This window comes from Sminthopsis crassicaudata, chromosome 2, assembly GCF_048593235.1.
Source record: "Sminthopsis crassicaudata isolate SCR6 chromosome 2, ASM4859323v1, whole genome shotgun sequence".
In the NCBI taxonomy this organism is placed as follows: domain Eukaryota; kingdom Metazoa; phylum Chordata; class Mammalia; order Dasyuromorphia; family Dasyuridae; genus Sminthopsis; species Sminthopsis crassicaudata.
Genome location: NC_133618.1, coordinates 52,375,852 through 52,389,321, shown reverse-complemented (window position 1 = coordinate 52,389,321; position 13,470 = coordinate 52,375,852). Strand labels below are relative to the sequence as shown.

The window sequence follows — 13,470 nt, the reverse complement described above, 5'->3', positions numbered from 1 at the left end:
TGACCTCTCTCGAGTGGCAGAACAAAAGGCAGACTGGTGGTGGCTCCCCAGGCACTTTGACACCTCTGATGTCTGACCAAGCTCAACACCACCTGCTTCAGTCACCCTATGACCCCTAGAACAAAGTGTTCTCTTCCCTTTCTAGGGAAGCATTCCCATGATTGGGATAGACATCCCTTTAACTCATTGGCAGATTTGAAACCTTTGGTAGAATGTAAGGCAAACTGATTTATTAACAGGATATTCTGTGCATCTAGAAAAGTAAATAAAATAGAGGTCTGAATCTGGGAACTGTGAACTTGTTTTTGAAAACATTATATATATATGTAAAAAAAAATATATATATATATATATATATATATGTGTGTGTGTGTGTATGGGTAACTTTTATGTTCCAATAGTTTCCTTTTAAGTCTTAGTTATGCGTTTTATCTTGTTCATTAAAAAACTTTTATTTTGAGAAGATCATTACCAGACGGTCAGAGGTCTAGGACACAAAAAAAGCTAGGGATTCTGGAATGAGACGTTCTAGGATCCTACGGAGATCGATCCCTAATCTTGTATTTATTAGCTGACCTCCCTGAGCCTCAGTATTGCCATCAGTAAAACAGGGATGATAATGTATTATCGGCTTTAAGCCAAAGAATGTTGGTTCCCTTTTTTAACTGGAAGCGGCGAGAAGAACAAGAACATCTTCAAATCTGTGGGTACCGGCGACAAAAGAGAACTGTCACTGTTACTCCCAAACAGGGAGTTCGTCTACTTTGTGTCCGTCGGGGTCCCCGCGCTTAGTCACTGCTTTTTGTCTCCAGCGGGAAGCCTGGGAGCTGAGGGCTGCTTTTGTACCAGAGCTCCCCAGAAATGTCCCTTGTTCCTGCTCCTCCCAGGTATTACTAGAGAGCTCGTGGCCCTAGATTGCCTCCGCGCGCGGCACGGTACGCACGGCAGGTGCCACGGAGCGTGGCGGGGTCCGGTCTCTGCGCAGAGATCCCCAACGCCTGGCCATTTGATGGACGAGGAAACTGAGGCAGAGTGCCGTGACTGGCCCAGGGTCGCACAGTGGGGAGCGTCTGAGGCGGGACTTAAATTCTGCGGGGGGTCTTGCACCCCCAAAGCCCCTCCTTTGTGCCGCCTCGAGGCCCACGCATTCACGTCAGCTATTATGAAGGGTTATTCTGGTTACGGGGGCCATTCCCCGCCTCAGAGCAGGCGCGGACCACAGAAATCGGCTTACGCTGTAGTTCAGGGGAGCCCGCAGACCTCGAACTCAGCCCCGGGACACGGACCCCTCCTCTGTCTGGAGGTCTGGCGGGAGGGCGGGGACGAGATGATCCTGGACTGCCGGTGGACCCCGCCCGACGCGATCACTTCACACCCACACAGCGCCCCCCCTCCCCCGCCGCGAGCTAAGGGCCGGCCAAGTGCAGCCAGCGCCCAGGGCGCATGCGCACTGGCCGCCGGGAGCCGCGCAGACGCAGGCGCATAACCGCCTCCCGCTGCCAGCTCGCGTTCCGCCACGCTCGCTATGGCGGTCCCGAGGACCTCCCTCTAGCCCCGCCCCTCTGTGACGCGCCGGGGATCACCTGACCCGGCTGCGGGGCTTCGGGGACAGAAGGGAAGTCGTTGCGGCCGGAGGGGCACTTCAGAAACCTCTCTCTCTGCCGCTGCCGTCGCCTCCTCCGTCTCCGCCGCCAGAGAGCCGCCGACCCCGAGCCCGTCGGACACTTTGAAGCCCGCTCCCCCTCCCTGGTCCTTCCCCGCCCCGCACGATGCCTTCCGAGAAGACCTTCAAGCAGCGCCGGACCTTCGGTAGGTCCCGCCGCGGCCCCAGAACTCAGGAGGCCTAAGGGCCGGGGGGATAAGGCGGTAGACGCACCTATGGGACCCCAGGCCGCGGCCGGAGCCGCCTAGGATCCTTGCCCGCCTCTTCCCCGTCGCGGGGATCCGGGCCCCCGCTGGGCCTGGGCTCCTAACACGCCCGGGGGCTGCTCCTTGGAAGTCTCGAGTTTCCTCGTCGTTCCCCCGCCCCCCCCCCCAACGGCCGTTTCCCTTGCCCTGGGGGGAGGACCCCAGACCAGGGGCGGCCGAGTGAAAGCTGGCCAGGCTCCAAGGGGCACTGCCCGGGGTGCGGGGTCTCCTGGCGGGGAGGTGGGGAGGGATTTAGACCCTCGGGGACTTGGTGGGAGCTGTACGGGACGGATGCGAGCCCTCGGGCCTGGCGCCATGCCCTGCGCGGCTGGGAAGTCGACAAAGAAAGCCCCGCCGGGGCGTGGACGTGGCCGACTTAGTGCGGAGGGGCCGGACTGGACCGGGGAACCGGGCCGGGTCAACCGTTCCTCCGGCCCTGGTCCCGAGATGCCGGGCCCCGGGGCTCAGGGATCGCTTCTTGTGAGTGGCCGGGAGGGTCCCTTGTTTGGCATTGTGCCCGGGGGCTCTGGCACTTGGCTAGCAGAGGACCTGGTTTGGCGACATTCACCCCTTGGGCTGCCTCTTTATCCACTGGGAAGGCGAGGGGTCAGACTCCTCGCTAAACTCCTGTACCACCGGGAAATGTTGGAACAAAATAGAGAATATACTACGACCTAGATAATGCTAATTTGTGATTTTCTCTGTCGTGCGGCCCCAGAGGCACCTGTTTCTATTTGGACGTTGACACCTCTAACCCGACAGTGAGGTTAACTTGCCAGGCCTTGTGTTATGAAGGCCTTGGTGAAAGCCGAGGAACAATTTAATTTTAAACCAACCTTAAATACAGGATGCTTTGGATCCTCTTTTTACAGGTTAGATTTTCAACAGGTAGTTTGGTTCCTTAGTTAACTGCTAATCTGACAAAGTGGCAGGAATATAAAGATACCAGTAACTGCTGATGAAATACTTTTGAGGTTGAAATAAACCCTTTGTTTTGGTCACTAGTTGTTACCTACCTAAGGATGCTTTGTTGTGAAAGTACTGTGGTGGCTATTGTGAGAATCCTTATACACACAGATCTGCAGGCTATATTTTCCTTTTGTGTCTAAAATTGGGCTGCTCCTATTTTTAGCTCCCATAGTATCCATACTAGTTTCCCTGAAGATTTGATTGGAACCAGAAGCCATACTTGATTTCACTTGGAAAAAAAAGTCTTGATTACAATGTTTGCTGTAATAACGATGGAAAAACAATGGTAGTTAGTCCTTTTTTGAGGAAGGCAATTTTTGTCAAACTAGAAGCAATGCTGAATATGAAATGTATGTGAATCTTTTATAACCACCTTAGATTGTAAAGCTCCTTGGTAGTTGCCTCTATCTCCTACAATATCTAATACTTAGTAGGAGTTTAATAAGTACTGTTTGACCTTGGAAATCCCCTTTCTGATACTGCTAAAAGACCTTTTAAAAGTGTTCTTTCAGCTCCACAAGTAAAGTGAATTTCATTGTGTCCACTTTTGTCTACTATAGTTTTGAAGTTAGGAAAAGATGAGCCAGTCACTTGGTTGCAGATTCTTTTATAAAGTGCTTAAAGCACAAAACAAACTTTACCTTCTAATTGTAGCCTGCCAAACCCAGAACAGCTTCTAAAAAAGTACTGTTAATTAGCAGGGTCAAGACATGACTTCCTTTGTTAGAAATTATCTTCATTGACCTCTTTGAGCTATTACTTAGTACATAGAAGAAATAATCTTTAGAATGACATAAGTTTTGTTTGGCTTCAAACTGCTTCTCCCCACTACTCTCCTCCTTCCCCCCAATCTTTCACTAAGACTGTTCCATTGGGGCTGAGTCTCATGCAAGAAAAGCCATCAGATTTCATCCACCCTCTTGTGGGTGGAGCATAAAACGTCTACGGCTTTTGGCACTCAAATTTTTGCTTTCCCACTCCTGTCAGCAATCTCAGTCACAGGTATTAAATTTATCCAGGACATTAGCCAACAAACATTTACTTAATGCAATTCATACTGTCAAAAGCAGTCTTTATTATTTACAAAACAGATCTTATTTTGACTGTAGCATGCATACAAGGAGGCTGTGGAACTTGTCTTTTTTGTACTGATTTGGGCATAATAAAATTTACTGACTGCTGAAGTTGCTTCAATTGAAAATTAGTTTTCCCTTTACTATATAAGCAAGTTAGTTGCATAGCTCATTTTTCTGGAACTTCTTAAAAGGCTCTTTAATAGCTTTCTGGTATCAAAAGTATCAAATATCACTTAATGACTAATGCTTTGCTTTAACCCTGATGGTGGTAAATTTGAATCCAAAGGCAGATAATTTTGTGGGATTTGTAGCTGTCAGGCTTAAATTGATTACTTAACTTAGAGGAATCTTCAAGAGACCAATAATACACTTAAGTGCAGACTACTGAACTCTCAGATTGATTTCACTTTCCCCACAAGTGGATGATATTAATGGAGATAGAAAACTAGTGGACAGAATCATTGATGTTTTGCACCTTTATGGCTGATCAGGTAGCAGAACTTGGGCAAAAATATTTAAGAACAAAAAACTTGCACTTTGTCAGTGGCTCAAATGATATTCATGAAGATAGACCTCACATTTAAACCATAAAGCGTTTTGAATTAGTTGTCTTATGATGCAAGTATTTTTTAAAATTTGCCTGAGAAACAATTTGATTTAATTGTACTTGAGTGAAATTGCATCGAATCACCTACACTTTACTGATGTTCCCACTTCCTTCTATTAACTATTCTAATTCTTCTATAATTATTCTATATTCTTCTATAACTAGTCTAAAAGACTAGTTATACTTAAATTCATACTAAAGTAAATGTCTGTATGCATTTCTGCTCCAGGGTCAATTAGGGTCTCTTCAGGTTAGGAGTAACTGCTGCCAAGACTAGTAAAGAGTAATTGAATTTGAGCTCACCCAGTCTTGTTTTGGATATATTTTCTTTCAGCAAGTGACTATCCAGATCTTGGGAAACACTTGGTTGTTTAGAAATAAGCCTTGGATTTGCTGAGAACCTGGGTTTGAATTTTGCTTCTTTCAATATTTGACCTTTGTAAGACTCCTTTGCATTTGATCATTTGTAAATCAAGGAGATAAGGATCTCCAAAATTGCTTTTATCTGAATCTCTCATCCTAATAGGGATTAACTCACCTTGTGAAGTTAAGTAATAACACAGCTTTGTAGAAACTACCTTTCATCCTATTTAAAATATACTAAGAGAATTGAAAGGAAACTTTGCTTGAATCCTTTGTAGGATGAAGTAGGGATTAAAGGAAGAAATCTTTTTTAATATGAATCCTGTTTTATCTGGTAATACATAGTAGGTGGTTGAAAGAGATGGAGGGAAGCTACATTCCTAACTGGAGAACACATTTGGCTGAATGTATATTTGGGATATTTTTATTAAACGATTAAAGGACCTAGTATCTACTTGGAAAAGAATTATTCTAGCCTGAAAAGGGTCCATTGAAAGCCAAAAGAAAAACCTGACTATAGGAAAATGAGGGAAGCATGTGCTTTCTCATCATTAGGCTCATTTCCTGATTTAATTTATATATAATTTAGAGCTTTATTACAGTCCTAGACTGTTGATTTTTGTAACTGATCTAGTGAACAGAGCATTGATAAAAGATGAGTCTGGGAAGGCGAGTTCCTAGATATCTATAGATGATATCTATCTCTATATAGATATAGATGTAGATATAGAGATATAGATAGCATCTTGAGGGAAGTCACTTATGTAAATTGGGGATTAGTTATTTTCTGCCACATTCTGGTTAACATTGCAAAATATAGAACAAATTCAGCTGGTAGAGTTGTGAACAGTAACTGATCCAACCATTCTGAAGAGCAATTTGGAACTATGCCTGAAGGACTATCAAACCCTCGGATCCAACAGATAATGGCATCTTTTTATGATGGCAAAGAAAGGGATGCCCATCAGTTGGGGTTGCTAAAACAAGTGGTGTATGATTTGTAATAGAATATTATTGAGCATGACAAGCAGGATGATTTCAGAAAAATCTGGGAAGATTTACATGGAGTGATGGGCATAACGAAATGAACAAAAACAGGAAAATGTTGTATACAGTAACAGCAATATTAAGTGAAGAATGTTGAACTACTGGGCTATTCTCAGCAATACATTGATCTAAGACAATCCCAAAGGATGTAGTATATAGTATTCATCAGAAATGATTGATTGAATAGACCGAAGCATGTTATTTTTCACTTCAAATTCAAGTTCTTGCACAAAGTTATTAATTTGAAAATGTTTTTACAGGCTTGCACAAACCTGTATGTATTTGAAGGGAGAAGAGAAATTTGGAACTCAAAGATTAAATAAAAATTTAAATAAGAATTTAAAAACCTTAATAGCATGTATTCTTAGCCCCATGGAAAACTTTGTGTTTACAGAACATGTAATTTTTAAATGACTGATACAGCCATTCTCCCCATCTAACCAAACAACTAAACCTCCATCCTGAAACATTTTGTAACCATTCAGAATATATTGTGTACTTTAAAGAGAACTCAGTAAGTTCATAATGAAGGACAGGGGGAGATTATCCTAGGGACATCCTAGGCCAGGAAACTAGTTTTGGAGTCCCTTTGGTGATTTTCTTGCCCCATAAAATTTTTTTTTTGCATACTACTTCTAACATTTATGATATAACCAACATCCTTTTAAGTGCTTCAAGAATTTTGGCACTCAGCTATTAAGACACTGAATTAGGAGTATAGCAGTTTGATCACTTAAACTGAGAACGAGACTTGAGAAAGATAATTGATAATTTGGGTGGGAAATATGCTTAAGTAGAGCAGAGATTTATAATGGCCTCTTAAGCTGTAGACCATTTTTAAAAACAGCTAACTATAGATTAGTGATCTAGTACTGCTTTAACTTTTATATTGGGTTAAAAAGTTTGTGAGATACCTCAGCATTCTTTGTGTTCCAGAGGATACTTTTGGAATACATGCTGGTAAAAATGTCTTGAGTCTTTCTAATGTGCTTCAGAGGTGATGGTTCCCAAGCCTAGCAATTGAATCTGAGCAGAAATGTACATTTTGAGGACATTGTGCCAAACTGCACACATTTTGATTTGTTTTAATTTGCTATTGGGACAAAAACTAAAACTAAAAATGCAAATATTGATTAGCTTTTTTATGCCTTTCCTCTTTCTCCTAAAAGATCTTTCTTTTGAAGTTCTTTGAACTTCCTATGAAATTTAGGATGGTTCTTCAGACACTATAGGGAGGCCAAGCTGATACTTAGTGTTTGAATGGGCTCCATTGTGTGTTCCACAGTACAGGTACTTTGCCTATCTCTTTTCTATTTACACTACCTGTCTCCATATGCCTGGAAAATTTAGCCTGTTGGCCATTGCCATTGCATAGAATAGGTAGGAAGAATAAATTTCAGGGCTAGGCATGAATGGATAGGGGATTAAAGATATAGATAATATTTTAATCTTGAACATAGCACTTTTTAAAATGCAATTTTCCCCATTTACATTTCAAACTATTTTGCTTACACATACTTATTCATTCATTTTTTTATATATTTTCATATGAATCATGTTGGGTGAGGAAAAAAATCAGAAAAGGGAAAAACCAAAAGAAAAAACGGGGGGAAAAAGGTGAACATAGAATGTGTTGATTCAGTCTCCATAGTTCTCTCTATGGATACTGATAAATGTTTTCCATCCAGTTTTGGAATTGCATGGCACTTATATGATTTTTATCTCCTTTGCAGAACAAAGAGTAGAAGATGTGAGACTTATTCGAGAGCAGCATCCTACTAAGATACCGGTGAGTAAAGTTTCTTTCATAGGGAGGGGGAAAAAAAGCTTTTATTGAAGTTGTGGTCTAGATAGAATTTATCACTTAAATTTATTTTGAAAGGCATAATAATTGAAATATTTTTAGATTTTTAGATAATTACTTACCATTAATGTAGTTAGGTTTATATTTTACATTTCTGGGGCTTTAAGAGCATAGAACTTATGATTAGAGTAAGGAAAATCTGGACACTGACTGCTTGTTCCTGTGAGGTATTAGGATTTCTGCTTAAACAACTTATTAAAATTGTTAATGGAAGCATGTTTTTGGTTTACTTTTTAGGTGCTACATAGAAAAGGCATTGTTATCTTACAGGTTCTAGCACAGGGAATTCTTGTGCTGGACTCCCTTCCCTTGAGCTGTGGTTAGAAAAAAACAAAACCTCTTTGAGATAGTATTACCCTTTGGCCTTCTGGTCTTTGGGTTGTGTTCCTGATTTCTTTCATTCAAGAAGGGAGAGATGTTGAGGGAATGTTTTCAACATCCTATCTAGTGAATTTCAGGTTTGGCTTTTTTTGGTCTTAATTTGGGATTAATTTGCACTCAATTGGAGCATCTTTATGAGGAGTGATCTCTGACTCATACTTATCAAGACAGATAAATCTCTTACTAAAGAATTGGCATGTAAAATTTCTGGGCCAACATTAGTGAACTTTAAAAAACAAGTGTTTGATTCAGCACCTTCTTACTACATGTTAGAAACTTTGTTGATAAATATATTCCTGTGAACTTGACTTGATTCTTGGCAAAATGGCCAATGGTATTATTACAGGGAGAAGTGGTGCTGGTGAAGATGACTATTTTTTAGGTTTCCTAAAGTGAGATTAAGATATTTGTAGATTAATTGTTGGAAATGAATTTCACCTGACATTGAAAGGTAGGTGGCATTGTGGCACCCCCTTGATTTGGTGGTCATGGTTCTATAGGCCAAGCTTTTCTGAAGATTTATTCTTTGACTCAAGATGTTACCTTTTTAGTTGACCCTCCCCCTTTTGTCTTTGCTTGATGCGGTGGAATGAACAATTTGGCTATGACTTGATTCTGGAAAAAAATATTGATTGTTGAAAAAAAGCATTGAAAAAAAGCATTGATTATTTCTTTCAGTTTTTCTTAAGTGCAAGGTTTTATTTTAAAAAACTATAGACAGATGCATCAGGAGAAATTTGCTTGGAACATTTTGTGACTTTGAATGGATTCTTCTAGAGACAAAACTGGTCATGGCTAATTGACCAAATAGAGATGTGGCTATTCCAAAGGGCTTAGATATTGTCTACTCAACCCTCCATCCTGCTGTATCTGGGCCCTTGGATCAAGATCTTGCTCAACTCCTTTATATGCTATATATTTGCAGATATAAGCCTTATTACATTCACTATGAGATTTCAGTTTATTTTATTCAGTTAGCAGAGGTTCGCTATGGAGAATGATGTAGTTCCTTCTACGTCCTTCTTAACAAATCAGTTAAAAGTATTTGACTACCGAAGGACTGAACCAGGAAGTGACTTGCATGGGAGAGGAGACTAAGGCCAACCATTAATTTAATTGCACATGTGTTTTGAAGTTCTGTGTTTTACAAGGTAAAAATGCTTTTCCCTAGGGAAGCACATTTGTACCAATAAGGGTCTGTTATTGTGAATGCTATGTTATTTCTTTCAATGAAGTCCTCATCAATTCTCTTTAAATTAAGATGTTTAAATGATAGGGTATTTGGAGTTTCTTAAGAAGGCAGTCTTAGTCATTAATTTGACTTAGTTGACAGTATCCTTGTTCTATCTTTGACAAAAGAATAACACCTAAAAAAATCTTCACAAAATACAGAAAGCACTTTTTGGTATGATATCAAAAGTATTATAATTACCTATTAAAAAACATTTTTTCTGTGTTTTTTCCCCTCTAGGTGATAATAGAAAGATACAAGGGTGAGAAACAACTTCCTGTACTGGATAAAACCAAATTCCTTGTACCAGATCATGTCAACATGAGTGAACTAATCAAAATAATTAGGTATTCATTAATTCTTTTACATATTTTTATATTCTAGAAGTTAAGATTCAAATATGTGCTGTTCTTGCTAGTTTTCTATTTGCAGTCTCCTAATGTTTGTAAAATTTAAAATAAGTATGACAATATAAGGGGGAAAAGTGAAGGCTATAGGTATAGGCCAAGCCTAGAACTAAAACTGAGGGAAATCATCTTAGAGTTTAACAGATGTGTTGATAAACAAGAATTGACTACCTTTGGGCCATAAATACCCATATTTGAATCTCTGGCCATAGATATAATTTTGTCATTCTTCTCCCTCCCACCCCTATTCCTACTTGATGCTGAAACTTTAAAAGTATTGCAATTTGGAGGCGTTGTCTCAAACAAATAGAAAGGGAGGGTCACTAATTTATCCATAATCTGATTTAGGCTGCACTGGTTTGGAAGTGGACCACATGTTTAGATCTACAAGAATTGACTACCTTTGGGCCATAAATACGCATATTTGAATCTCTGGCCATAGATATAATTTTCTTTCATTCTTCTCCCTCCCACCCCCATTCCTACTTGATGCTAAAACTTTAAAAGTATTGCAATTTGGAGGCATTGTCTCAAACAAATAGAAATGGAGGGTCACTAATTTATCCATAATCTGATTTAGGCTGCACTGGTTTGGAAGTGGACCACATGTTTAGATCTAGAATTTAGTTAGTAAAGGCCTTAAATTAAAGTGCTTAAATCAGCCTTTGTTCTTTTTCATTAGAAGGCGCCTACAGCTGAATGCTAATCAAGCTTTCTTCTTATTGGTGAATGGACACAGCATGGTGAGCGTTTCAACACCTATTTCTGAAGTGTATGAAAGCGAGAAGGATGAAGATGGATTTTTGTATATGGTATATGCCTCTCAGGAGACATTTGGAAAGAAATCTTCAGTGTAAGACCTAATACAAAGCCTCTATACTAGAATTTTTTAAGCCCTCACCCAGGAAAAAAAGGGATGTTACCAACTGAAATTGATCAGTTCATCTAATCACAGTCAGTTCACCAAAATAGAAGTATTACCTACAACCTTAGGGGTTTTTAGTAAGTTGTGTCTTGTATTACATGCATATGTAATATGTAATAATACATGTTCATTTCCAAAAGCATATACAATACAGCTTTGGAAACTCCTTTTTCACCTAGGATATCTTGTTTTTAAGTTTTAGGTTTAGAAACATACCTTGCATTCTAAGTTGCCAATAAAATGGACATTTGAATTGCTGTAGTGAAATTTTTTTAAAAATAGTAATTTCAATTCCAGTGGTAATCTTTAAGCATTTAGTAATGTATGGAAACTGCTACTTTTATAGGAAGGTTTCTCTTTAAGTAGGCTTGTCAAATGTCGTATCTAATTTTTTTTAAAGTCCATTTACTATCAGTGGCTGCAGCAAAACAGGGTAAATGGGCAAAAAAATCTAGCTTATTTTGGAATTGATGCATAGATTCCAACTTAGTAAACTAGCAACTTCCTTGTCACTTGTTTTCTATAGTCATACAGAAACACCATGAATTCTATGGGTAAATTGAAATCTCACTTTCTTATTGCTTGGTTTCCTAAAAGTTCCTTGGTGTTTCTTATATTATGGATTTGCTCTGATTTAGAGACTCTCAAAACTAGTGACTGTTTCATTAAACAGGTGCAACAGAGTAGTCTCTATTGATGCTGTTAGAAACTACATCATCCCAGAACTTTGGAGCATTAAAATTCATTTTGCACTCCCTTGCACCTTTTGGGTTAAGTCTATAGTCTGATTTGTTATATTTCAAGTGGAAAAGTAATTGCTTCACTAAAATACTTTATTAAAAATAAACTAAGCATACTTCAGATATTACTGTTAATCATACAAACCCATCTGAGTTTACGTGCATGTCATTTTGTAAAGGAGAATGTAGCAAAGGGGTAAAGCTGCTTTCAACAACGTCAGTTTATTTAATATCTCGAACAAAGAATTATTTAAGTGCTTCCTGCTACTTGAATGGGGCGTTGACAAATTATTTTCATTGAGTGTCATAGAAAGTTCTTTGTTACACCACTTGGATTGAAGTATGTATGTAGCAGATCAGCTAAAATTACCCTTGTATGATTTAGATGTGTGTGAAATATCTACAACTATTAGTGAAAGCTATTTACCATAATGGAAAAAAGCAATATTATTGCATCTTGGCACTATAGTTAATAAATGTATACAACTTGTTTGCCTATGTTTACCTTCTGCATGCATCTGTCCATATTACTAAATTTTCATGAGTGTTTTTACTGCTATGTAAATTCTTAATCAACCTGTCTTGTTAGGTTGTATAAGATGTTCATGTTTAACAAAACACCTGACATCAATCTTGTAATTGCTGTGTGATCAGTAAGGTTTCTGTAAAATATGTTGCTTTTTTTAATTTAATACAGTGTGGATAGGGATGAATTATATCCCAAATTAAACTTGAGTGGTAGTTTTATTTCTAGGATGTATAAAACAGCAATGTTCCAGAAGAATAACAAAATTTAATCCAATTAATCCAATGCAATGGGATTAATAGGAAGATTAAAGTGAAGGATTCTAGAATGTCTCATTCTGTCCAAAATGTGTAGCACTTTCACCAAATATGTAAAAAGTGCATCCTTTGAGTTGGAAGCCTGATTCAGGGTTGTTCAAGGAATTAAAAGGGTCAAAATCACTGCAAAAAGCAGTGGTGGGGGAGGTAGGAGTGACGGAGAGAAAGTAGGTTAGGCACACACAAGGAGCACTACTGCTGCTCTTGGCTTAGCTAATCTGAAATGAGAAAATGGCTCATGGAAAATCTGGTACAAGTTCTAGTAACCTAGTAAGACACACTAGCAGACAGTTTAAAATAACCCAACTAAAATTTAAGCCCAGCTAAAACTGATTGAATCACATAATTCTGTCCCACAGAGGTTGATTAGGCACAGGATGATCATCACACGGTTTGGCTGTTCATGGTAAATAAAGTAGCTATAAAAGTATACTGACTACTGAATTCCATACTAATCATGCTAAGTGTGTTATACCCATAATGTTCCAGCCCCATTCTAACCCAAATAAGCCCTTGGTCTGGTTTGGCCCATTGCTAGGTAGGCATTTCTAAGTAATGTTAAGAGTCTCCAGAAACAGCATAACTGGCTTTTCCTTTTTCTGAGGGAGACAGGGAGATATGTACCAAGTATAGTAAGTAGGCTACTTGTTGGTAAAAATGTTTTTTCTACTACTGCTTCTTAGAAAACTTTTATTTGACGATTTTCATTTCCCAAAGCCTGTTAACATTCCTATAGTCATTAAACACCTGAAGGTCAAGCCTTTCTGCTGTAGTGTAGTCTAGTATTCCTCTTCAGGAACTAAAATACAATTACTTATTTAGGTAATACATAAATAAGCAGCAGTAAACAGCATCTCATGGGGGAGGGGAAGAAAGACTGTCATACATACTTTCTTGACCATATACATTGACCTTAAGCCATCTTAGATCAACTACAGTAATTAGCTAATATGTGTGCCTAGGTTTCAAAGATGTTCTACTGAAAATTATTTAATATTTAAAGGCAGTAAATTACCATTCCACTTGCAAAAATCTAAGGAAAGTTGTTTGGAGTCAATGACTCAATGACCTGAAGACTTTGAAATTTCTTTTTTCAAAATAAAATCTAA

The 13,470-nt window shown here is 39.3% G+C and overlaps 1 protein-coding gene across 1 annotated transcript; it reads left to right on the top strand.

Moving 5' to 3' along the window:
- Window positions 1-1,398: 1,398 nt before the first annotated feature.
- On the top strand, window positions 1,399-12,248 carry MAP1LC3B (microtubule associated protein 1 light chain 3 beta). The gene is made up of 4 exons (XM_074286262.1): window positions 1,399-1,809; window positions 7,704-7,759; window positions 9,687-9,793; window positions 10,536-12,248. The coding sequence occupies exons 1-4, from the start codon at window positions 1,770-1,772 to the stop codon at window positions 10,708-10,710; spliced, it is 378 nt and encodes a 125-aa protein (XP_074142363.1). The 5' UTR covers window positions 1,399-1,769; the 3' UTR covers window positions 10,711-12,248.
- Window positions 12,249-13,470: the final 1,222 nt, after the last annotated feature.

Bases quoted from the DNA above. Each gene is read 5' to 3' on its own strand.
- MAP1LC3B (XM_074286262.1), top strand. From the start codon at position 1,770: ATGCCTTCCGAGAAGACCTTCAAGCAGCGCCGGACCTTCG. The intron at 7,760-9,686 runs GTGAGTAAAGTT...TTTCCCCTCTAG, and splicing joins AGCATCCTACTAAGATACCG to GTGATAATAGAAAGATACAA. The intron at 9,794-10,535 runs GTATTCATTAAT...CTTTTTCATTAG, and splicing joins GAACTAATCAAAATAATTAG to AAGGCGCCTACAGCTGAATG.